At 43.3% G+C, this 27,110-nt stretch overlaps 1 protein-coding gene across 1 annotated transcript in view; it reads left to right on the forward strand.

Moving 5' to 3' along the window:
• The window catches only part of NHSL1 (NHS like 1), a 96,735-nt gene extending 77,240 nt beyond the window's left edge, over positions 1 to 19,495 (forward strand). The window contains exons 5-9 of the mRNA XM_007946310.1: positions 3,244 to 3,375; positions 9,855 to 12,733; positions 12,800 to 13,201; positions 13,741 to 13,901; positions 18,757 to 19,495. Of these exons, the coding sequence (XP_007944501.1) occupies positions 3,244 to 3,375; positions 9,855 to 12,733; positions 12,800 to 13,201; positions 13,741 to 13,901; positions 18,757 to 19,495 (4,313 nt within the window). The remainder of the gene's footprint in view (positions 1 to 3,243; positions 3,376 to 9,854; positions 12,734 to 12,799; positions 13,202 to 13,740; positions 13,902 to 18,756) is intronic.
• The last annotated feature ends 7,615 nt before the right edge of the window (positions 19,496 to 27,110 follow it).

Consider the following 27,110-nt stretch of genomic DNA (forward strand, 5'->3'; position numbering starts at 1 on the left):
TGCAGCGCACAAATGGGTTGCTTGGGCTAGCGATTCATGCAGTGTCCAAAGTGTAAAACAGACATGTTCCGAGTTGACAGCTTCAGACATCAGAATGTCTGTTCAAGAGGAATAGATTACCAGGAGACATCATTGAGAATCAGTCCGTACAAAGAATGACCCATTGGCCCAGAACCTGAAAATATTAGGAGATGAGTAAGGAAAAGATTTCATAAAACACTAGGGAAAAAACCCAGAGCATTCTTGCTGTACTTCTGATGCTACTGCTTGTGGACTGCTGATAGAGAGCTTTTTGCTATGGCATTTTGAGCTTGTAAGAGGCTAATAACATTTTAGTGGTTGCTAAAGATTTAAAAAAAAAAAAAACAAACGTTATAGACATTTAGAACTCTGTTTTTGATTCCACAGAAATCATCATAAGTAAGTGCATGAATGATTTTAAATTCCATATGCATTTTTTTCTGTGTTTTTCTTAGTCTTTAAAGAAACAATATGGCATTGTAATCCATTTGCTTTACAAAGTAAATAACATTGTTGATCTTCCTAAGTGGGTTTTCCTATACTAAAGATTATAGTTATTTTGTAGTTATGTTATAGAACAAAGTATAATTTTTATTGCTATATTAAATACGTGGGTTCAAATTTCCTGTAAAACATTAATATTGCTATTTGATTAAATGCAGAGTGTACTTCTATTATATATGATTAAATGCCTCAGAGATAATATTACAAGATAAGAAAATAGTGCTGTGAAATGTGATAATCCTTAATGAAATTAGGATAAAATACATTATCGTGAGATGAGGAAATTTAAAATAGGGTAATTAGAGTTTCAAGGATAAAGGATTATTTTCAATGATCTACATGGTCACAGCAGAACATGGTGTTATTTCTTTGAGCTTAATCCTCTCCTGTTTGATGACTAGGTGGATATGAATTACATGGAACAGGTGAATGAATACACATTAAAAGCAATGAAGCAGAATTTAAAAGGAGGCCTTTAAAATGCCAGATGCGAATGGTGAATGACAGTAAAGAAATGAGCAGTGTGCATTATGTCAAATATAAAAATTTCACTTTGGATGGTTGAACCGATGTAGGTTATACAGCCTCCTGGTCCTCATACATTTATAAAGCTCAAAGGATTTTTGACATAAAAATGTAACTTCTTGCAGGGAATTGTCATATGCTCATTTATTTGGGTGAACATTGAGGCTGTAGTTTGATTTTCAATAAAGTTCAACAGGAAAAATGCCAATATACGTACTATTTCAAAGTGAGAGTGAAACCCACCAGGCATAAAAACAGCACATTAACGCAATGAGCTTCTGGCTTGAGAATGGATTTAATTCCTTTAGTTACAGTCCTGTGGGGAATCAACATATTCTAAGAGTCGAGGAGAAAAAAATATAGAAAACAAAATGTAAGTATGCTCCCTAATTTGCCATGTAGTGTAACAACTCTTCCACCTGGAAGATAAGAATAGTGTATAAACATACTTAAACAGTTTTCATAAACTGGCTTTGTACTGATGTTTGAGCTAGCTAGCTTATTCTAAGTAGTAACTGTGACCGTGATGCCATTTTTCAGTGCAAAGGAGTAATTGCCTTCCTTTCAAGTCAACAGATATTACTGATTAACTACTTATGCCAGGCATTGAGCTGGATGCCATCGGGATACTAAGGTGCCAGAACCATGGTCCCTTCCCTCGAGAAATGTACAATCCAGCAGGGAAGACCGTCTTTCTAAGTCACTAGCAAGAAGGAGAATTTGGCACCTTTAGTGGTGTATGTCTTAGCTGTTCATCTTCTTATGGTTTGCTCTCCTAATTCCTTGGATACTGGGTGGTTTTATCTTTTGATTTTGTTTAGGAACCAAAGCTGGACACTAAATGCAACTTTCCACTAATGTTTTTTCCATTCTTAATACCTTTGATTGAAGGAATTCTATTTTCTTTTACTGTGGAGAGTTAATGGACATAACTTGCCTCTAACAAATGCCATTTTTACCATTTCCCGCTTATCATGGTGATGGTGCCTTCTGGTGTTTCAGGGTCTTCTCTCAGTCATTTCTACTTTTTTGCATTAAGAACAAACTCACAAATGTTTGCCAGTTTGCAGCATTTTTTTAGAAATTATTTTTCAATAGGTAAAATGTGTGTTCACCATTCGGATCTTTTATCCTCTGTTTTGCTTAGATAAGGTTCTGTTTACAACTTGTTCATATTAAAATAGAAACTACCTTGTTCACAACAAACCCACTTTGAAGAAGTGTCAACATTGCAAATAAGAGTGAATATTTTATTCTTTTTTACATAAGAACAACAGAAGTACGTGATGTATGTGTGTGTGTATGAATATAGATCTCTATTGAAGAGGATAATATGACCATTTCAAAACGTCAGTGCTGCAGACCTTTAATTTAACTGGCAAGTAATTTAATGCAGATCAATAACTGAGACTGTTACAAACTTTACTGATTTTATGGTTTCTCACAGTATGTTAATTATACAAGTTTATATAGTAGGAAGGACATTCCAGGTTTGATTGCAACATCACCTGAAATGTCTGAACTAAGATCAGCTTTAAAAACGGATTATGAAATAGCAACCAGCTTTAACAACAGCAGTGCTACTGGGTCTCACTGTGATAAAAGTACTTTATCATTATAAGGCTTTTTTTTATGATAGTTTTTTTTTTTTTAACACAATAAAAATGACCACAGTTTATCCAAATCATCAGCCTTCTTGACTGAAAGAAAAAGCTCTTCATCCCAGAACTCTTGATTATTTGTTTCATCACATAGAATGAGTTGTTATATTGGTCTCTGTAGGATGACGTGCATCAAATACATTCATTGCCATCACCATGCACACACTGATAGAAAAAGGTGTTCTCTGACCAGAGGACCTATGGGAAACATTGCCACCAATCATCCATTTTTTAAAGAACACAGAATCACTCTTCCAGTGTGTAAATAACAAATTTGCACTTGCTACTCTGACTCATGAGAAATGAGGTTGAGGTGCTGCTTTGAAAGGACACATTTTCAGAAATTGGAAAACAGCCTTATGATGCTAACGTGCTTTCTTCTTCTTGCCCTTCAGCATCCATCATCATATGACTGGCTAACATCATTATTAATACCTTCTTATCATTTGACAACAAGCTTCTGGAAGAAAGTGCATGGTGTCAGCTTGCTTGAAAGTAACATTGCTTTGCTTGTTCTACTACCTTACATTAGGGGAGAATTTCGATCGCCAGGCCAGCCTTCGGCGGTCTCTAATTTACACAGACACTCTGGTAAGACGACCGAAGAAAGTCAAAAGGAGAAAGACTATTACAGGAGTCCCTGACAACATACAGAAGGAGCTAGGTATGGCTCATCAGAACTGTATTCTGTTGCGCTTCGTTTCTGCCTGGCGTTACTATGCTAACCTCATTTGTGGTGCTTATGAAATCAATACATTCTGATAGCCGTTGGTTGCCCCAAAGGGCCAGCTTCTTTCCTGAATGAGGCATGGGGTACAAATCTTAATACCCCATGCAGGTGTTTATTTAGAGTTTGTGTGAGAAGGTAGGGGGAAGAGTTTATACAAGAACTATAAAGTAGAATGATAGAAATTTATAGTTATGTCATCATCACTCAATACCTCGAATTTTGGGTATTTCTGCAATTCAGTTTATTTTTCATTTTGATACTAAGTTTCCAAGAAATTGAAAACTCATTGTAGAACTTCACATTATGAAGATGGACTTTCACTAGTGACACTTAAAATGCTGGTGGCATTTTGACATTAAGAGAAATAGCTGTCTAGGTTTATTACTAAATGTCAATATAATGGGAAATACTTGATGCATTGATGTTAGATACTCCTTTCATGGACTTCCAATGAAACAACCTCATAGCTTTTTGATTCAGTTATTTTGCAACCTGTGATAATAATGGAAAACAAGAAATTGGGGATCTGGTGGGGAGGGTGGTTATGACATTCACTTCTCCATTTTGTTTCTGTCTTCCTCTTTGGGTAGTTCTTTTGTTCTCCCCTTCCTATATTAACTTCCTCTCCCTGTTTCATTATGGAGTCTATTGGGAATGTCTACAGAGGGCACGTGGAACAGTGGGTCAGGGTCAGGGGCTCTGGCACTAGACACCTTAGGTTTGCATCCTGACTCTGCCACTCCATTCCCTGGGTGACCTCAGGCAGGTTACTCCACCTCTCTGGGCCTTTTTCCTAACTCAAGAAATGGGGGTGATGGTGTCAACAGACCCTTCCTCATTGGGTTGAGTATTAAACTAATTTATATACATGCAGCACTTAGTCCTGATACTACTATAAATATAATCACTGTTTTAATTATTGTAGACAACTTAATACTACCTAACTTGGAGTTTGCCTCTTTGGTCAATCAAAGGACTTAATTCTGCATAGAAAATGCCAGATGACTACTTGATATTTTTAAATTCACTTTTGAAGATGTATAATGATGAAACATGGAATGCTTGGGTGAGACACAAATACTTAAGCGCTTAACTACCAGCCACCAATTTGGCAGTTGGAACAAACCATGAAGCATCTTGAAAGATAAGATAAAGAAAGATAAGGCCGTCTTCAGAAAGGTCATGGCCATGAAAACCCAGTGGAGCACAGTTCCAGTCTGCAACACATGGGGTCACCATGAGGTGGGATCAAGTCAATGGCAGCTGTATTTTTAACCATGAAAATCAGGACCATTATTTCTGAAATTGACTATTAGTCTTTTAACCAAACCACTTTATCCTAGCAATAGTGAACTATCTGTTATAGCACCTTGAATGGTAGCATTTCAGCTTGCAGGTCCCATGTGTTGCCCCCCACATCCCTGCTTAAATACCTTATATTAGGGAGGGTCTTTTCTCTTACATCAAATTCTACAGTATATATATATACATATACACTCTGCCTTAAAAATTATAGCAACAATCGGAAAAGAATACTGATGCTTTGCCTAGTGCCTAGTTAAAAAACTCCAGAGACCCAGATGACAGAAGTGCTTGCCTTATCCCATAATGTAGGGGTTTATTAGAAACACAGGCAAGACGCATCCACAGGATTTGTGAAATCTACCTTTGGTTCATGTCCTGGCATGCTGCTGCTTTTAGGGGCTACATAGGCCACCAGACACCTTCCCTAAACCTGTCCACCTAAGGACACCACTGGTGTTGCCTTCTTCCTCAGCTCAAATCTTACCTGGCTGTGTCCCATTCTTCCAGACATTGTTTTTGCTAGTTTGGGTGACAGCTAACCAATTTGAGAAACTAATCTGTACTAATAGAGCCAATACATGTTTAATAGATTAATTTATTATAGGACTCAGGTAACATTTATATTCTAACTGGTCTTTTAGAAGATGGGCTATAACCTAAAGAAGTGACTTTAAGGATAAGCAATTGAGACTCTTTAGAAGTTTACAAGGGGCTTGGGGTAGGCTGCAAGGATAAGGACAAGGCTAGATAGGCCCCATAAGTATCTGATAAGAACTTTTTTGCAACGTGACATAATATAAATTCTAGAACCCGAGCATTATGAATGTCATCCCTTTTATCACTGAACCAGCCAATATGTAGCAAATAACTTGACTGCTTCTTTTATTTTATTGGCATGATTTGGCTAGCCAGGTTCACTGAATCTTCTGTAATTTTATTACTTTTGAAATCAACAGTTGAGTCTCTGGAGCCCACATTCATTTCTCTTTTTCATGTGACATTAAACAGCTGAAGAACCACCACTAATGCTGGAGAAAGGAAAATAGCTTTCCCTCCATACATCATGAGTTGGAACTGTTACCAGACATGCGGTAGCTCACAATGGATGACCTGCCCTTGATCCCAGCTAGAGGTCAACGAGACAGCTGTAGCTAAGTCAGAGCTAGTTAACAATACAGAATAGACAATGACTCTAGTTTTATAGATAGGTCAGTGGGGGATTGGTGGATAGAATGAGGAAGCAAACCGAAAAACCAAACTCACTGCCATTGAGTCAGTTCGACTCATAGCACCCCTCCTTGGGTTTCCAAGGCGATATCACTAAGGAAGTAGATTGCCCAACATTCCTTCCGAGGAGTGGCTGGTGGGTTTGAACTGCCAGCCTTCTGGTTAGCAGTCAAATGCCTTAGGCACTAGGCCACCAGAGCTCCCAGAATGAGGAAGAATAACATTTAAAGATAGTTTAAATGATGAATGAATGATAGTCTTTCATTCATTAAAGATAGGTTCATTTAGCAAAGAAACAAATCATGTTTGTTCTGTTCATTTCTGACCTCTGGTTGACATTGCCCTTTCTCCCAGTGTTTGGTAATTATAGAAAGTCTGGAGCAGAAGCTGTGTATTACTAACTAATGATTATCAAAACCAGACATTTTCTTCTGTAATTAGTGTTCTAGGTATAAAGCATAGGGAAGTATGGCAGAGTGAAACGAATGAGAGAGAAAAGGAAATGATTACCTGAAAGGAAGGCACTCACTAGGAAATGCATCCACGTCTACTCACTAGATACTCCCCAAGTTGCCAGATGCTATACATTTTTAAAAATATAACCAAACAGAGCTGCTGTATGGAAAATTAATTTGCTCTGTAAATTTTCACTTAATCACAATAAAATTTTTAAAAATATATATGTATAACCAAACAGAGCTGCTTCCATGAATTACAGGCTGATAATTCTGCTCAATTATATGCAGTTTTTACTTCAAAATCATTCAGTAGTGACTCTGTTTAGCATTTTTTAAAATCAAGGTATGATCCTTACTGTTTACTTCCAATGCAATGATTTATTTATAATTGCCTTCCCTTCAAATGAATGGGATAAAATTTCAAACTTTTTCTTAAATCTTATTCTCTTAAAAACTAGGCAGAAATGTATTTGAATATCATGTTAGGAGGTATAATTTTTCAGACTGAGATTGTTTTATTGGTATATAATTTTATTTGGGTACATGATCATTTGTATACTCCTGGAACTTGTCTCCTTATATCTTTCCCAAGCAGAAAAAGCCTCATTTAAAGGAATCTCTACAGTGATATTTTAAATAATTTCTGATAGTTTGCCTAAGAACATTATGAAGACCTGACAAAACTTAAAAAAAAAAATAATAATACTGGTGGCATACTGTCTAAGGCATCTGACTGCTAACCAGAGGGCTAGCGGTTCAAACCCACCAGCCACTCCCCGGAAAGAAGGTTGGGCAATTTGCTTCTGTAATGATATCACCTCAGAAACCCAAGGAGGGGTCGCTATGAGTCAGACCTGACTCGACGGCAGTGGGTTTGGTTTGGTGTGGTTTTATACCTTTAATAAACGAACTTGTAGATTTCTATCATCCTTAATTACATACATATTTTTTAAATGAGAAATCCCTTGAAATATTATGTAAATAAAGCAAAAAATCATTATTACATAATTGTTTCTTTACATTACATTTTAAAATCAGATGAATCCCATCGGTATTTTAAATAAGCACCCAAGTGGTCTGCATGCATCTGAAGTCTGCTTTCCTGTAGTCCATTTTGTTCCTTAACTATAATCCATGTAGCACTTCTCTGATCCCCTTGATCCTGTGAAACATTTTAGACTGGAAAATATTGGAGGGTTTGTTTTGGAAAGGAAGTTTGATGGTCCCTAAATGATACATGAGGAGCTCTGGTAGTATAGTACCTAAAGCATTTGATTGCTAACCAGAAGGCTGGCGGTTCAAATCCACCAGCCACTCCTCAGAAGGAAGATTGTATATATGAGTCCCTAAATGATAGAAGTAGGAGTTGTCCTTCTATATTTTTTAAGGTATTTAGGGAAACATTGTCTCAATAAGAAAGTTGTGCTTGGCTGTGTTGTTGCTGTTGTGTCTCATTGAGTTGATTCTGACTCACAGTGACCCTATATGACAGAATGGAACTCCCCTATAGGGTTTCATAGGCTACAGTCTTTACAGGAGCAATCTTTACCAGGTTTTTTCTCTCACAGACCGGCTGGTAGATTTGAACCGCTGACCCTTTTGGTTAGTAGCCAAGCGCTTAACTGTTGTGTCACTCAGGCTCCTCATACTTGTCTGTAGGTAGTAAAAGGTTCAAATTAAAAATATATATATATTCTTATTTTCCAGAAGTCTAGAATGGTTTCATATTCAAAAGTGACTTAAAAGTATCATGACTTTGTTTATTGCACTTAAAGATGGTTGAAAATCTATCACTAACGTCATGCAAAAACCACTTCAGTTTTGAAAGAAAAAGAAATTAAAACCCATTGTTGGTTGAAATAACATATCTGACATGTTTGGTATTTAACCAGATGCAAACTAATACAACCATACAAGTCAACCTGTTATCTTATAAAGTACCAAGTGGCTAAAACTTTCACCTTTAATTTTCCTTTCCTCAAGGTGAAGTTTTCATCTATGACCTTTTGCCCACTTTCCTTTTTGAGGGGAGAATGTTATGTGTGTGTGGGTAGGTGGGTGGGTGGGTGGGTGTTCAGTACGTTGTTTCGGCAGATAGTGGGGGAGGAAATACGTCCTCTTTGGTAAAGATCCAGTCATAGAAAGGAATGTGCACAATCGGGATGGGAAGGGCTTTATGCTGGACAGCCTTCCCCATGGGGTGGCATCTTTACTGTTGACACAAAAACAGTGCCACCATTTTAGCAGTATCCTTTGCCATTTGAATGAACAAACAGCTTCCCAGCTCATCAGGGGCATGCCCCACACAACGATGAATTTGTGTGGCAGGAGGAAGGAAAGGTAGATCTCAGGGATCCCCCCCTCCTGGTGTCCTTGTCCAGCTGTGCTGTGGTGCAGACAGGTGCTCAGCTAGCCTCACTCAGCAAAGCCTGGGCCTGAGATATTTCAGGTCCTTTTTGGGTGAAAACAAGGTAGAAGGAACTATGGTCTTCTACTGCTTGTAAAGATTTAATTTGTCCTAATCATTACTGTGCATGGATTGATTCCCCCCCCCTTTGGATAAATTCTTGGCTTAATTTTTTTTTCCCCCTAAGCTTCTGTTCTTTCCTGGGTAGCTTGAACTCTTAATATTTATCTGTGCTTATACCTTTTCTCACCCGCGTTCCTCTCTGCCCTTCTCCCTGCTTCAGTTCTCGGCACCTCCTCTGAGTGGTGGTAAGGCCCCCAGGAGCAAACAGCTAGCATCTGAGGAAATGCTCACTTGATCAGGTCCTGCAGCTTCCCTCCCAGAACACACCAGATTGCTGTTGAATTTTGAATGTCACCAACAGACAGATGATAATGGCTTAAGATGGATAATGACATATTTGAAACACAGATGGCCCTGTAAATCATTTTTTCTTTTCCTTAGGAGTTCCTTTCTACATTTAAAAAAAATAAATAAATAATGTAATTAGCACCATTTTATGCCAATATCCCTCATAAAAGAAATTGCTGTAGCCCTGTTGTTCAACTACCACATTCATCTGCCTTTGGGGGAGAGAAAGTCAGTGCTTTATGGATGCTTGCAGCAGTCAGGCTGAGAGAGTCGGTCCTCGGTCCAGTGGGCGAAGGCTACCTTGAAGTCTTACAGAAAGGCGGTAATGTAAAAATTCTGCCCCTCACAGGGCACACTAGGACCTTGATCTCAAAGGGGGTGGCTGAGAATTTCATCTATAGGAGGATTTGAAATACGAATTGAGAAGTACATGAAATTCTGAATGTGGGTTGTTATTTTAGGAGCTACCAGGAGCTACTTAACCCATTTTGATGCCTGCAGGTCAAGTAGAAAAGATGATTTTTTTCAAGTACAACAGAGTCAGGAGGGAGTGGGAGTGTGGTTTTCATTTTCAGGTAACAAGCCTCTTTCTTCTTTATCTCCAGCATCCGGCATTGGCCACGAGGATGTCGGGGGTCATTCCATATACACCCCAGACCACTACTCTACACTAGGGAGGCTGGACAGCCTTCAGTGTGCGGGGCAGCGCTCCGAAACCAGGGACTCCAGCTGCCAGACTGAGGAAGTGAGAGTTGTCCCACCTTCGATGAGAAGGATTAGGGCACAAAAGGGGCAAGGCATCGCAGCTCAGATGAGCCACCTCTCAGGATCCTCTGGGAACATGTCTGTGCTGAGCGACTCTGCTGGCATTGTGTTGCCATCTCGCCTCAACAGTGATGCTGGTTTCCACAGTCTTCCACGCTCTGGAATAAGAGCAAATGTGCAGCCCCTCGAGCCAAGGCTGGGTGCCCTAGGCCCTGCAGAAGATGCAGACGAAAGTTTCTCCTACCACAGGGACCATCCTCAAATAGATGAGACCTTGGGACTGATAGGAGGTGCCTCTAGGACTGCGATGCTTTTGAGGCCCAAGTCCCAGGAGCTGAAGCACTTTGAGGGTGAAAATGGAATCAGCCCAGCATGTGTGGTTTCTCCCCATGCAACCTATTCCACCAGCATCATCCCAAACGCCACACTTTCTTCCTCTTCAGAACTGATTGTTATTCATACTGCTCAGAGTTCAGGGCCGCTGGACAGTAAAATTACCAGCTCATCCTCATATGCAAAGGTAAGACCCAGAGACCACCGCCTCTCTAGGCATGTTGTAAAAGAAGGTCATCAGTCTTCCAGTGGCCATTGGGACAAGAATCACTCCACCATCCTTTCACAGGCTGCCTTAGATACCAGTTCCCCTGATGTTGCCACACGATTGTCCCTCTGTGACTCAACAGTCTCTCTAAACACTGCAGCAGATAGGGAGAATGGGCCCCACGCTGGGGCATATAACTGTAGAAACAACCTGAGCTTCCCAAGCCATCCCCAGGTTGTGGACAGCAAGAGTGAGTCTAGTTATTCCGGAGGCCGAGTGCACGGTAATATGGAGCCCTGGGAATATCAAGCCTCTGGTAATGGCAGGGCATCCCCACAGAAGGCACAGTTTGCAACACCTGGTTACTGTACTCCTGTCAGTAATCTGAGCAGCTGCAGCTTAGACCAGGTATCAAACAAAGAGGATGGCCACTCCCTGTGCTCAGTGGACCACAACGGCTACTACACACCTGTGCACACAGGCTCTGGACACAGAACAGGGAATCCGTGCAATAGCAGTGATGGTTTTGGGAACCCCAGACATAGCGTGATCAATGTTTTTGATGGAAGAGCTCAGAAGAACCAAGGAGACCAGCCAAATTACCAGGATAAATCCCTTTCCCGAAGCATTTCTTTGAAGAAAGCAAAGAAGCCTCCACTGCCACCCTCTCGGACTGACTCTCTCCGCCGGATTCCCAAGAAGGGCACCCAGTCTAATGGACAGGTGCTGAACGAGAGCTTGATTGCCACGCTCCAGCACTCGCTACAGCTAAACCTCCAGTGCAAGGACGGCAGCTCGCCCTCCCAGAGCCCCTGCAGTGACTTTGAAGAGCCCTGGCTGCCCCGTTCCCGCAGCCAGAGCACAGTCAGTGCCAGCAGTAGCATGACTTCTGCCACTACGCCCAATGTGTACTCCCTGTGTGGGGTCACGCCGTCACAGAGCGACACGAGCAGCCTGAAGTCAGAGTACACGGACCCTTGGGGTTACTACATTGACTACACGGGCGTGCAGGAAGACCCAGGAAACCCGGGAGGGGTGTGTTCCACCAGCAGTGGAGCAGCAGCTGGAAACGGGCTGGTCCGCCATGTCCAAGATGGGTCCAGGGCCACGGTGCCTCAGGTGCCCAGTACTTCAGTCAAACCAAAGATCACATCCCCAGAGAAGCCCCACAGGGTCACTTCTCCATCCAGTGGCTACTCCAGCCAGTCAAATACACCCACAGCCCTCACACCTGTGCCTGTGTTTTTGAAGTCAATGTCACCAGCAAACGGGAAGGGGAAGGCCAAGCCCAAGGTACCAGAAAGGAAGTCCTCTCTGATCTCCTCAGTATCCATTTCCTCATCTTCAACTTCTCTTTCTTCTAATACTTCTACTGAAGGAAGTGGAACTGTGAGGAAACTGGATTCATCAGCTGCTCCTCCTCTGGCTCCTCCTCCTCCTCTCCCGTCCCAATATCCCGCTGACAAGTCTCCTTTTTTGCCTCCTCCTCCTCCTCTAGCAGATTCCTCAGGGGGCTCTCCTCTGCCTCAGTCTCCCGTCTTCCCCCCTCCACCGCTAGAAGCTCTAGCTCCATTCTGTTCCCCCGCTGAGGTCTGCTTTCCTCCTTCCCCCACATCACTTAGCCCCATTCTTCCCGTTCCATCCACCTGCTTTCCACCTCCTCCACCTTTCTTCCCTTCCTCAGTTCCACCACCTGCCCCACCTCTTGACCCCAAGTTGGTGAAAGACACCAGGCCTTCTTTCAAACCACCTAGCCAGCCAGACCCCTCCTGTGATGCCTTTAAGCAGCCTTACAACAGGGAGGACAACACTAGACCACCTATGCCCCTAATAACCACTGAAGCGTTACAGATGGTACAGTTGAGGCCCGTGAAAAAGAACTCAGGAAGTGAGGGAGCACTGGTATCTGAAAAAGTATCTCAGGAAAAATCAACTCCGGTTGTTCCACACTATCATTTAGAGCCATCTGCTCTCCTGAAATCCCGAAATAGCATAAATGAAATGGAAAGTCAAAGCCAGAATGCATCCACAAAAGGCTCTCTTCTAGCTCCTGCCAAGAGTGCGAGTCAGGGTCACCATGACAGTGCAGCGGAGCGTGTCGGCCTTCAGAGCCGCAGAGATGGAGCACAGCCGGCCCCGGCCTCTGGAGCCTCCTTGCCAGGGACCGATGCTGAGGCGGCAGCCCAGGCCCCTGCGCAGAGCGCAAAGGCGCAGTCGGGCCTCAGGACCGCACCGGTCCAGGAGCAGCCCAGCTCGCCAACGGACCCACATGGCTCCTCACCCAGCAGGAAGCCGCCTCCTATTTCAAAGAAGCCCAAACTGTTCCTTGTGGTGCCGCCACCTCCTCAGAGAGATCTCACCGAGGAGCACACAGAGAACGTGAGGGAAGCCTTCAGAGACGCGCCCAGCCCCGCAAGGGGAGAGCTGGACTCTGTGCACAGGGAGGAGGCAAAAGAGAGTTCTGCAGCCAGAACCGGTTCTGATGAGCTGGACTCTGGCAGCTCGGTTCTGGAGGGAGGAGCTGCAGGATCCACGTCCCTTGGCAGAGGGGAAGCCAGTGCCTCCATGGTACAGCCCGATGCCTCATCAGCCCCCAAGCAGGAAGAGCCGGGCACCTCGGATGAAGGCAGCGGGACCGACAGCAGTGTGGATGGTGTGGGCAGCGGGGAGCGCCGCCCACCTCTGGAGCATGGAGGGGGTAAGTCTGAGTTTTGCTGTCTTATTCATCTCTGGCCATACACAGCTGAGGCAGCCACGGCTGTTGAATGTTCACACACGGAGCCTGATCACACTCCTGTGTAAGCCTGAGCCTGTGGGCTTCCTGTGCAGCCTCACATGGGAGCTTATCAACTCGGGAGTTTATGAATGTTACAAAAATTCAAGATCCAAGTAGTAGCCTAAAGGGAGGGCTTACAGATGGGGAGAAAATAGGCTGGTCTGCAGCATGCTGGGACCTCCCTCTGCTGAGCAGCAAAAGGTCAGAACAAAATTCAAGCCATTCAGTCGTTTGTTACTTAACAGAAAAAAGAGAGTTTGAACTGTCATGTCAGTGCCTCTCCTGCCTCCATCCTTACAACATACCAAACGGCAGACCGCCCTGCATCTCTGGGCTTCTCGTGGGGTCGGAACTGCAGGAAAGAGCTTTCGGGGAGCTTGGCTGACACTCCAGTGTCTTGTGTGTCTAGTTGTGTACGTGTTTGCCTCTCTCTGTAGCCAGGGTGCTGGACGCAGACACAGCAGGCTCTTCCGTGGAGGCCTGGGACTTCCTCAAGGAAGAAGGGAGTGATGAAGTGATGACCCCCAGCAGACCCAGGACCACTGAAGACCTCTTTGCAGCTATTCACAGGTACCCCAAACTCCTCTCTCAGATTTGAATCTCTTTGATAACCCCCCTTCCCAAATGGTTGTTCCTTGATTCCCCTCCTGAGGCTTCCTCTGTCACCCAATTATGATCCTTAACTTCACTGATGATTTTTTCATGTATTTTCTATATTGTCATTCCTTCTGTCTCTAGTTTCTGTTTTGCTTTGCTCCCAAGTTTTATTATGACATCGGGGACAGAGGCTCATGTGACACCTTCTGGTAGGCACTGCTCCTGCTGGCGAGAAACGCAATGTTTCTGTCATATGACAAAGTGTTTTTTATACAAGTTGGGATTAGAGCAGTCCACACATAGTCCAGTCCATGGTGAAGTTTGCTGTGTTCTGTGGACTTCAGATGCACACAGGGTAGTATTCCTCCTTCCCTGAGGGAGTCTTACTATTATTATTTAACTAGAAAAATCTAGATTTCGCAGTGCCATTTCTTTGGCTACTTCAGTGTTGAAAATAAAAGAGAACATCTCTTTCTGAACAGGAGCAAAAGAAATTAAATTTACTCAATGTTATATACCACTGGTGCCATCTACTGGTGTCAGAAGTGGTTGCATTTAAAAATATATTTTAAAATATATTTATATATATATTTGAAAATATAAACCAAACCAAACTCACTGCCATTGAGTCAGATCTGACTCATAGCTACCCTTCCTTGAGTTTCCAAGAGAGTATCACTATGGAAGTAGATTGCCCAGTCTTCCTTCTGACAAGTGGCTGGTGGGTTTGAACTGCCAGCCTTCTGGTTAGCAGTCAAATGCCTTAGGCACCATGCCACCAGAACTCCCTGAAAATATATATAGGGTAAAATTGGAAAAAAAAAAAAAAAAAAACCTGCCTGAGGTGTTACCCTTTTTATATCTGGTCACTTTTAAAAGTGAGCATCACTTAGCAATTCTATTTGTTACAGCATTTTTTCTGGCTGTAAATAGCTAAGTGCTATTACAACAATATTATTATAAAAATTGATCAGATTATATAGGTACAAGTGCTTTAAACATAATGCTATATAAGCTTTTTGCTTCCTTCTAGCCTTCTTTACCACAGTATTTCAGACAACTCATATGAATGCCTTTATGCTACCAAGACCTTATATTGCCCTGAATCAAGATCCCTCATTTTCCTCCTAACAGCCCCATCTGTAGAAACAATTAATTCTCTGTGTGAATAACCTTGTGGCAGCACTGTGTTCCCGAGTCTTGGAAGCTAAGTGAGAAGACTGTTCCATGTGAAGAAAGCATCCTGTTGTCCCTATCTGTAACTCTTCATGTAACGTATAAACATGTTGTGTAGGGTGGAGAGGAGCTGGTGAATGAAGGAGTTTGTCAAGAATTATGTTCTTTACCTCTCAGCTCTAGTGTGAGTACATGATTTAGTGGAACCTAAAGACTGCCTTTTACTGTTTCCTGGATGGTTTCTTTCATCTCATTAGAAAGACAGTAGTAGCTGGGTACCAAATTATTTCTCAAAACAGAAAAATGAGAAACACTACATCCTTTGAATACCAACTTTAGTGGCTTTTCTAGAAGTTTATACGGATGTTATTTCCAACTAGAACCATGCTAGACGTGTGGTAAGCATTCAATAAACACTTTCTGAATTAAATGAAACCAACTAGAACTTAACTGTCAGAAAATTCCTCTAAGACTCAGACTCTTTTGTTTAAGATGGAATGCATTGAGTTGCTAAGTATAGTCAGATATATTTATAATAGCAAGCCACAGATGAGATCAGGGTTGCCTTGTTGCCCTATGTACTAAATACTTGGTCTCAGTGAGGAAATCTAGCTGTTGTGGGGCCAGATTACTACATGCTTTTCCTAAAACTATACCCAGTGACTCGTCTATATTTTGTTTTGCCTGTCTTCTTGAGGCACTGAAAAATTTGTGATTTTTCCCTCCCAGAGAGTAGTACATCTACTGTAGATAAAGAAATCAAGCTGTCTGTATTACTTACCCTTGGAAATAAAGGCCATGGGCCTTGGGTGTGGATTGCAAACAGAGAACAAGGACACGTGGTAATTTCTGTTTTTGCATTGATAATATGTTGTTGTGTTGGCTGCTGTGGAATTGGCCATTGGTTCATGGCGACCCTACACACAACGGAACAAACACTGCCCAGTGCTGTGTCATTCCCATGATTGGTTGTGGATTGGAATACTGTGATCCATAGGGTTTTCACTGGCTGATTTGATTAGCCAGCATAATAAAATTCCATCTAAAATCTATGAGCTTTAGAGCTTTATTCTGTGTCCTTCAGCACCTAAACTCAATCTTAAATAAAGAATATCTAAATTGAAACACAGCTTTCAAATTCTGTAATGCAAATTAACTCACTTCAGATTTAGAGCCAGATGGAAAATGTAGAACACCAGTTGAGGTGTGAAGTTTTTATATTTATTGAAGTAGTTAGTTTTTAAGCCAGTGTTAACTGTTTAAACACTTTCTATAGCCATCTTTTTGTAATGTACATATACAAAATATATAGATTTATATTTAATTCTCATTTTAAAAGGCAGTTGCTCTTGAGAAACCACAGCCCTGTCTTGCAATCACTCAAATCTACAATGAAAGTATCACTTTAATCCAATGTAGTTATGGCTCTCAGAACATTCTCGCCATGTAAAAACCAAATAAAAAATTATACCACAAATGAATATCGTAAAGAAGAAGATAAGCAGAGCTGCTTCTGAGGAGAAAGCGGTAACAGTCGTGAGGCCATGAGGTATAAGGGGAAAGACACTCCATGCGATCCTAGGTCTCACACTAACGAGCTGTGGTACCGTGCACTCTGAACCTCAGCTACCTTCTCTGAAAGCCCGAGGGTTTGGACTAGACCACTTCTAAAGCCCTGTCCAGCTACAAAGTTCTGAGATTTTATTATTGCTGTGGTTTTGTCAATTGTCATTAACTTATACCAGTATGCTACTCTGGTCACCTACTAAGCAGGACCATTGAACCAAAGGATCACAGGCCAGGTTCTGCAGTCTCAAAGGGGGCCAGGCCCATCCATTGCTGGTGCCACATCAGTTCTGGCCACTCTTCAGCCTCCACACTAGGTCCTTGCCATTCCCTCTCCTCTGCTTTAGTGGCTTCTCTTTTTCTAAGTGGGGAGAAGACCCAGGGAACACTGAGCCTGGGACAGCCAACATGGGCCTGTCTGTATCTTGGCCTTGCTGTGCAGGCCGTAGTATGGAAACAGCACTACTGCTTGGCGTGGTGGCAGGAAGAGAGAATTAGATTTCCCTGAATGACATGCAGGGTGTTAGTAAGCACTTACGCTATGCCTGTCACTTTACAACTGTTTCACATTCTTCTTTATTGATAAACTATTTGTTATATACTATGATTCTCCTTTTCCACATAGCAAACAGAGATCAGAAAATTCAATTCACCCAAAGTCACACAGGAAGAAAGCTTTACCAGTGGGATTGAGCCCAAGTTTGCATGATTCCAGAGGCTATGTTTTTTTATCTCATTTAACCATCACAACCTCATCCCCCTTTTACAGGCGTGGAAACTAAGTTGCAGCACAGATGAATCACTTGTCCAGTGTCACATGGCTAGAAGTTGGTAGTGCGCAGATTCAGCTCTTTATACTCTCAAATTTCCTTGTCAAATGTTGTAGAATTTTACAGCAGGAAGAGAGGTATACATACCAATGTCTTTATTTCATCAGCTGTATCTCCTTACCTTAAAGCACGGTCCACCTGCAGTTACCTAAGTGATCACCTGCTCACTGAGTTGTTGAAATGAAGAGACCAGCAAGGGGGCCACGTGGTTCACCTGCTTTACTCTCTCTGTCCTGCTAGCAGTAGAAAGCACATTGCACAGAGCGGTTCCCAGACACCAAGAAATAACCTCAGGGAACATTTTATTTTCCCTGATAAGCCCCTTCCCTCTCATGCTCTACCCCACCCCTCACATTTTCTTAATTGGTTTAAGGGTCTCTGGCGTCAGTCGTGAAACAGGACCTGGCACAGAAGGTTCCTTCTCGTTTCCTGGAAAATTAGATTTCTAGAAGCCGACACACAGTCTTGTAAGAACTCAGGAAGACTGGTTTACGTCAAGGTCCAGGATGAGAATGAACGGAAAGCTGTAGAGTTGGTCTAGAACTGAAGTGGGAGCATATCTTAGTGTAGGTTACGTTCTAGGAGCTGGTGTCTCTATTGAACCAGTTCAGATGCTAGCATCAAATGGGACGGAGGAGTAGAAAGACCGGATGGTCAGTGCCGTGACATTCCTCCAGTAGGTTTACTATGGTAGTTCAGTATAGGAGTTACGTTATTAAAAACTTTGGAAATGTCCTTTCTGAAGTACATTTAACATGCTATCTGAGATTTGTTTCAAATAATCCAGCAGAGGCAGAGATGAAAATATTTAAGGCCATAAGTTAATGATTATCATAACTGGGCCATGAACTTATATAGTAATACAATGAACTATTCTTTCTGTGCATGTATTTGAAAGTTTCCATAGGGGAAAACAAAGAACAAGTCAATCTTAAATCATTATACCCCAGAAAGCCAAACCCACTGCCATCTGGTAGATTCAGACTTGTACCAATCCTCTAGGACACAGTAGAACTGCACCGTAGGGTTCCCAAGGCTGTAGATGTTTACAGAAGCAGACTGCCACATTGTTTCTGGCAGAGTGGCTGGTGGGTTCAAACTGCCGACCTTTGGTTGGCAGCCAAGCACTTTGACCACTGTGCCACCAGGGCACCTTTTTAAGGTGATAGTGACCTGAAAATGCAAGAGGAGAAGCAGGGGGCTGTGCCTGCCCAGTAGGAATTAACCTTTATGTTTGTGGTTGTTTTCTCTCTCAGATCCAAAAGGAGAGTCCTTGGCCGTAAAGATTCAGACGACGATCACTCCCGAAACCATTCTCCCTCACCCCCCGTGACCCCCACCGGTGCTGCCCCAAGCCTGACCTCCCCCAAGCAAGTGGGATCCATTCAGAGAAGTGTCCGGAAGAGCAGTACGAGCAGTGACAACTTCAAGGCTCTGCTGCTGAGAAAGGGGAGTCGATCGGACACAAGTGCTCGCATGTCAGCGGCCGAGATGCTCAAGAACACAGACCCTAGATTCCACAGATCGAAGTCAGAGTCGTCTGCAGACACTCCTGAGAGCCCATCAAGCTGCTCCCCGAGCAAGAACAGAAGGGCCCAAGAGGAGTGGGCCAAGAACGAAGGCCTGATGCCTCGGAGTCTGTCCTTCTCTGGCCCCAGGTACGGGCGCAGTCGCACACCACCCTCTGCTGCCAGCAGCAGGTACAGCATACGGAACCGAATCCAGAGCAGCCCCATGACCGTCATCTCTGAGGGTGAAGGGGAGGCCATGGAGCCTGTGGACAGCAGAGCTCGCCGGGCTCTGGTCGCTGCGAGGGGAGGTTCACTGGTTGGAGTGGTCAGGAGTGACATGGAGGAGGGCAGCCTGCTTCAAGGCGAGGAGCCTGCCACCTCCCTGCAGGCCAAGCTTCCCACTGGCCCCCTAGATGGGACAGCCAGCACAGAGGGCCGGGATCCATCGGGACACTGTGGAGATCCTCCCCGGGAAGAGAGTTAGAACCAAGAAAGCGACTCTCCCAGGTAGTGGTGGGGAGATGGGCACTACAACCCTGTTGGTAGGCCTGCTGGGTACCAGTCATCAGCAGGACCTGGAGCCCTCAGCACTGGTGTGGGGGCCTGAGCTTGGCAGCCCAGCAGAATTAAGGGAGGGTGATTTCAGACTCACTTGGCACTTGCCCTGTGGCTTAAAAGCAAGTAGAAGCTTAACTTCTGGAAGTGCTTCCTGGGGAAGATTGTTTTTGCTAAATGCTGGGTGTGTGTGTGTATGTGTGTGTGCATTTTTGAAAGTATTTTATGTAAAAAAGATACACACACTCATAAACCACATGTACAGACATAGAGAAAAGACAGAGTTAAGCTAGCTAGAGTAAAGGTGTCCTCGGGCCTAGGAGATCATTGCTTTAAGAGTGTTGTAGAGACTAGTGAGTTCCATGATGAGAGCGAGGACCATGGCTGCTGGCGGGGAGGCGGCAGGGTTCTTACTGCCCAGAGTGCGTGGGGATATACACGGGTGTGCTTTTGAGGTGAAGCATGTCGTGGTTAACACAAAGAAGTTGGGAAAGGGCTGACTGACAGGTTCAGGTACTTTTTTCTGGGGAAAAAAGGCTTCGTTTCTTTTTTGTAAAAATGACACGTGTGTGGTAATGGCAACGCTGGGACTAGAGCCTGCCGCTCTGCAGCCACATCCATGCAGCTTTCAGCCTGATGTGTAGAGGCGTGGATAACTTTGTAATGGACTTCCTCCTTCAGCAGCAGCTGAGCCCTTCCTGGGGAACTGAGATGACGGTGTGTACAGGCAGGTGGAGGGAGGGGACGAGCCGAGAGAGGGCTGGAGTACGTGATGCACTGCTGGAATGTGTTTCCTGCTTATGAAATAAAATTATTTTTCAAAATGAAATTTGAAAACTTGCACTACAGAACTGCAGGTGGAGCTTGGCCTTTTACAGCTGTTTTTACAGGGCTGAAACTTCCATTTGGCAATTTCTCATCACGGAAATGTCAGCATCTGCTAACGTTTGGATATCCTTTTGGTTACACCAAAGAAAAAGTTGTGGCTATTTTTCCTTTAACTGCCTGCAGTATCATGTCCTAATTTAGAAGGGTTTATGAAAATCTATTATATATTATCTTACTCTGAAGAAAATGCTGGATAGCTGTTGTTAGTCAAATAAACTGATAAAAATTGGCAAGCCTTGGCTATTAATTAGCCCTGGGAAATGAGTATTTAGATTAAAAAGATTTTTTGCATCATTTCGTTGTATGTGTTTATATTATAAAGAGAGTTAGCTAATCACTTTTCTTCTTCTCCAGTTAGAATTTCAACACTGTTAGACATGGGAGAAAAGTATCTATTTATTTTAATATCAAATCCTTGGGATCCCCACAGCATCCCACCTTCCCTGCACTTAGTCCAGTTAACCATTGCCAGTGAGATGATTCCAACTCACGCCAACCAGGTGTCACACTACAGCTGTGCTCTGTAGAGCTTCTGAAGCAGATCGAGGTGCCTCTGGGTAGGCTCGAACTTCCAGTCTTTCATTCAGCTGCAGAGCATGTTAACCTTTTGGACTCCTCCCCATACTTACCACTGCCATTGAGTTGATTCCAACTCATGGTGACCCTGCAGGACAGAGATGAACTGCCCCACAGGGTTTCCAAGGCTGCTGATCTTTCCAGAAGCAGACTGCTGCTGCTTCTCCCACAGAGCAGATGGTGGGTTCAAGCCTCCAACCTTTTGGTTAGCAGCTGAATGCCTTAACCACTGTGCCACCAGAGCTCCCTTTTCCCTATACTTAAGACTCCTTTGTTAGTTAAGTAAAGGTAGAGTCCTCACTTCTTTTCTTCTTTAGAAGGAAATGTCTGTAATGACAATACTGTGACTCTTAGCCTAAATAAAAGGCAGCTGCCAGTTGCCGTCATAGTTTTGGGTATGAAAATACCATCTAAAAGTTGGACTGCACAGTTCATGTTGTCCAAGGGTTTATGTAATAAAACTTTAAACTCCTATTTAGAAAGGTCTTTGAGGCAAAAACAAACAAAGAATGAAGGCTCCTTCCTTGCTCTGAAAAAAATACAAAATACCCCCCCCACACACACACACACACACACACACTAAGGAAGCCATAGCTACCATTCAGCCAAAGGCAAAGGCTTTTGTCTTTAGGAGTAATTGTCTACTAGATTGGGCACAGGAGCTTACATTCTAAATTTTAGAAAAAATGGTATGGTGCCTTTTGAATATGAAATTAATAAAATTGCTCTCTCGCTCTCTCTTTTTTAAAAAAGAAAAAACCTGCTGCATTTTACACTTGCTTTGAATAAAACAGTTGTCAAGTAAGTATTTGTAACTTTTCTTTTGTGAATAATGAGGGAGGTCTTCTTGGGCAGAGTTGTTGAGTGCTTTGCTAGGTAGAAGCAGAACAGCCGTGAAGACCAGAAGGTGCCTGTGGGAGGTGGGGACACACACAGGAGACAAGAGTAGCACAGACCCTGGACGGTGCCCTCCAAATGGACAGACGGGAAAACAAGCCTAAACAGCGTCCTTTGGGCTTTTGAATAAAATATGAATAATGTATTAGCTGATGGGTTAAATGGTGCAGCATGTGGAGAGAGAGAGAACTTATCACAGGTGTGGGTGAAATGGAGGGAAACAGGACTTAAGACTCATCCCTGAAACGTAGGCTGTCTTTAGCTTTGCTATTTAATTCCTGTGTGGGGGCTCACTTGTGACATTGTGGACAACGTTATATTAAAAAAAAAATTGATGAGAGTAGACTTGACACCCCTTATACCCTGAGATATTGTCAGAGTCATAAACAGAAGCCCTAGAGCTAAATTATTTCTACCTCTTCTAAGAGTTGGGAGAGAAACCAATGACCATTTGGTGGATTAGTTGGAAGCCATCTGAACTTCTGCCCTCATACTATTTATGGAGAACATTGAATCTTCTGTGGGGCTGATGGTATAATTCTGGGGTCATCCCAATGATAGGAAAGGGAGGTTCTTCTTTATCTACATCTCATTCTACACCCACAGATGGTGATGGGCATCCTAGGAAGATGGGTGAAGCACTGGAATGGTTTTCGAGGTTTGGCTTAATATTTTATCAGCTCACATGTGAGTAACTTCATATTGCTGAGGTTCCATCATTAAATTAGCAAATAAATAAGAAAATTTAAAGATAATCGGATATTATCTTACTATTGTGGGGAGAAAAGGGTCCTTCAAAAAAACATGGACCTGGTTCTTAAAATCCTTTTTCCTATAATCTTTTCAGCTACTATAATAGAGTTTCTTTCAATGAGCTACTTTAAACCACCTTCTACATCCCTTGACTGTCATCAAGTCAGTTCCAACTCATAGTGACCCCCGTTGGGTTTCCAAGGCTGTAAATCTTTACAGAAGTAGATTGCCTTATCAGATGGTGGGCTTGGACCACTGACCTTCTGTTTAGCAGCCAAATGTCTTACCCACTATGCCACCAGAGCTCCTTACCTTCTATACATAGGCCCGCCTTTATTCACAGAAGAATGGCTAAAGCAATCTAGTTGCTTGTTTAGCAGTGAAAAAATGTCATTTAGTAAATACCTCCCATGTGCTAGCTGAGGATGAGGGAGTCCAAAGATAGAAAAATGTGTATCAACTACCACAAGGGGCTTAGACCTAGTGAAAAAGACACAATTAACTGTCCTGCAGAACCTAGCTGAGTCTCAGAGTAGATGTAAAGGAAGAGCGCTCAGCTCTGGCAGATCTGGCTGGGAGCCCACCCAATGAAGGATCTTTGACCAGTGGCACGTCCACAATAGGTTCAGGTTGGCAGTGAACCTGAAATGGCTTCCTAGGGTTGCCGTAAAAGTATAACAGATTGAGTGGCTTTATAAGAATAGAAACATACTGTGGAATAGTTCCAAATCAGGGAGTCAGCTGGGCCATGCTCTCTGAAGGCTTTAGGAAAAGATCCTTTCTTCTGATAGCCTTGGCATTCTTTGGTTTGTTATGATACCTCTGTTATCACATGGCTGCTTCCTTTTGTTGTCTATGTCTGTCTGTCTGTCTCTCCCTCTCCTCTCCTTTTCTTCTCCTCTCTTCTATGAAGACACCATTCACTGGATAAGGACCCACCCTACTCTAGTATGACCTCATGTTAACTGATAAACCAAACCTCTTATACCTTAATGAAAACCTCTTCAAAGGCCCTATTTCCAAGCTGTGTTACATTCTTAAGTACCAGGAGTTAGGACTTTAAACATATCTTTTGTGAGGGACACAACTGAATCCGTAACAGGACACAACTGAATCCGTAACAGTACCCAACCAAAACACTACATCTCACAGCCTGCCCCTGTAGTCAAGAGGGCCAGCCATGTAACAGTTTTAGCCAAAACTTAGGCAGTAGTATGGGAATTCCCAGGAAAATTGCTTTCCTTATCTGGCTGTCATCCTCTCCTCTGGCTTCTTTCATCTTCTTCCCTAGAATGCATGGAAGGCTGGAAGAGGAACAGCGACCTGGTAACCTTTGAGGCATGAATGAGGCTAGAAGCCACAAGTTAAGGATGGCAGAGAAAAAAGAAGCCAAGTCCATTGAACATCTAGAGGTCGTGGCCTTGGGCTGTCTACCTTCACTTTGCAGATGAGTGGTAATTCTTAGAGCAGCATATCATTGATTCTAACTGGGATTTGCTGCAGTGTACCTGACCTAGGACTTAACAGCTGAGGATTTCACCAGGCTGGGGAAAGCCATTGCAAACAGGACAATAAGGGCAAAGGCATAGAACACGTTTAGAGGCAGCTGAGCAGATAAACAGTCTCTAGACAAACTCAGTGGGACATAAGAATGAAGGGTAATCTGGGAAAGAATGTAGAGGGTGATGTATCACCCCAAGGAACTTGGGTTTGGGTTTGGAATCCTGGGAAACAATGAAGGATTAGAAGATGTGACAGGGTTTGGTTCTTGAGCTATGCTCTCCCCTGGTGACCTCATCTAGTCCCATAGCATTAAATATACACACTGATGATGACTCCCAAATAACTCCTGTTTCATCTTCCTCTATGACCTTCAGATTAGCATACCAACTGCTTACTTAAAATATGCACAAAGAGGTGTTTCAAGCTAAATATATCCAAACCCTGCTGGGGGCTGTCGAGTCAATCCTACTCGTAGCGACCCCATGTGACAGAGTGGAACTACCCCACAGGGTTTTCTTGGCTGTAATCTTCATGGAAGCAGTCATCAGGTCTTCTTTCCTGTGGAGCTATTGGGTGGGTCCAAACTTCCAGCCTTTTGGTTAGCAGTCAAGTGCTCAGCTATTGCACCAGCAATGGTCCTATCCAAACCCAACACAAAACCCACTGCCGTTGAATCAATTCTGACTCACATCCAAACGCTGTCATCATTACGTGCCATCGAGTCAGCTCCAACTGATAGCAACCTTATGTACAACAGAATGTAACTTCTCCCCAAATTTTCACCATACTAATAAGTGGCATTACCATTCACACAGATGCTCAAGCCCAAAATCTAGGGTCATCCTGTGGCTTCTTTCCTCTTCATCCCATATCTAAATCATAAGCAATTTATATAAGACATACTGCCAAAACCCATCTCAAATCCAGTTCCACTGCTACCACTTAGGCCCAAACCATCATCTGTTGAGCAGACTACAGCAAACGCCTCCCAGTTGGTCTCTCTGCCTTTACTGTACCATGTTCAGCCACTGTCCAGCACACAAAATAAGCATTTTGTTTTAATTGTGGTAGAATGTATATAATAAACATTTGCCATTTCAACCATTTTCACATGTACAGTTCAGTGACATTAAATTAATTCCATTCACCAGGTTATGCAACCATAATCACTATCTTTTGAATTTTTTTCATCACCCTTAGCTGAAAACTCAGCAACCCTTAAGTAATGCTGTTGTTAGGTGCTGTCAAGTCGATTCCAACTCATAGTGACCCCTTGTGACAAACTAAAACTGCCCCATAAGGTTTTCTAGGCTATAATCTTTACAGAAAGAGATCACCAAGTCTTTCTCCCATGGAGCTGCTGGGTGGGTTCAAACTGGCAACCTTTCACTTCATAGCCCAGTGCTTAAGCACTACACTACCAGGGCTCCTTACCCTTAAGTAAAATGTGTCACAAAATAAGTTTTAACTCCTACTTTGGCGAGTAGCGACTGGGATCTTAAAAGCTAGCAAGCTGCCATCTAGATGCAACAGTGGGTCTCTCCTCGTCAAGAGCAAAGAAGAAAGAAGAAAACCAAAATTAATGGAAACAATCAGTCCTAGCGACCGGTACACCATCCAATATGCAACCTATACAACTATGAGACCAGAAGAACTAGATGGTGCCTGGCTACCACTGTCATCCACTTGGAAGGGATGTAGGAGATCCTGAATAGAGAGGGAGAACAATGTGGAACAAAACTCAAAATCATTTGGAGGAAAAGAAAAAAGAAGGTGGGGATCAGGTTTGCTGGTCCAATAGAGCCTGGTGTAACCACTGAGACTATGGCCCCTAGCTGCCCTTCAGGTCTGGAATTGAACCCACACCTGTGGTTTCCAGCCAAACAATGTACAGGCATGTGAGTTAAACATTTACCTCAAGTAGACACACACCCTGGAGAGAACAATCATGGGAGAAGGAAGGGCTGCTTATGCACAGGGAGACAGCTCAGGGCGCAGGAGAGTATGGAGGGATGGTCACTGGGAAGAGGTAACTATGGGGAGGAAGTGGGAGGGGAGCTGTTGCATTGTAAACTGTGGTCAATGACATGAGACAAAGTATATGGGAACTGCTTTATGGAAAGTGAATTCGCTCTGTAAATCTTCACCCAAATCACAATAAATAAAAATTTAAAAAAAAAAAATAAGTTTTAAAAATGTTTACCAGAGCATAGCACCAGGTTTATCCCCGAGCATCTCATAACAGACCTGGTTAGGTTGAGCTGTTGTAATCTGGCACACAGCCACTATTGCTGTCAAATCCTGTGCTTGCCTACTGTGTGAGACGAGGACTTACTGGCAAGCTCACTGTTGGTTACCTAGTGCCATTCTGACAAGAATATACCACATATGGGATGGCTTGAACAAACAGGAGTTTATTCTCTTGCAGTTTGGGAGGCTAGAAGTCCAAGTTCCAGTTCCAAGTGCCAGGCTCTAGGGGCTGTATGAAAACCCCTCGACCTTGGGCTTCAGCTCTGCCTCTTGCTCCTGGCCCACTGAAGCTAGAGGCATCACTTCACTCAGGCAGCTGCTGGCTGCTGAGGCTAAAAGCCCAAGGTTGACAAATGTCACAGTCCCAATATTACCAAACAACACAGCAGGCCATTGATTTAAGTCCACTGACAGTCCCAAGAGTGGCAGAGTATGGCAGGCTGTTGAACAACAACACAGCTACATGCAGGGTCCAAGCGTGCCTAAGCTAGAGCCCATTCCCCAAGGCTTCTCCTTATATACAAGAAGCGTACCATATCCCTAAGGCAGCTACTCAGCTGCTCACAGTAGATTCCACGATGGAGTTGATTACCAGTCTCATCATGGGGAATACTACATCCAGCTGCCCAGCCACTCAACCAGGTCCAGCCAAGTTGACACACAAACTTAACTACCAC

The sequence above is a fragment of the Orycteropus afer genome, unplaced genomic scaffold (genome assembly GCF_000298275.1).
Source record: "Orycteropus afer afer isolate SDZICR_OR568_19922 unplaced genomic scaffold, OryAfe1.0 scaffold00155, whole genome shotgun sequence".
In the NCBI taxonomy this organism is placed as follows: Eukaryota; Metazoa; Chordata; class Mammalia; order Tubulidentata; family Orycteropodidae; genus Orycteropus; species Orycteropus afer.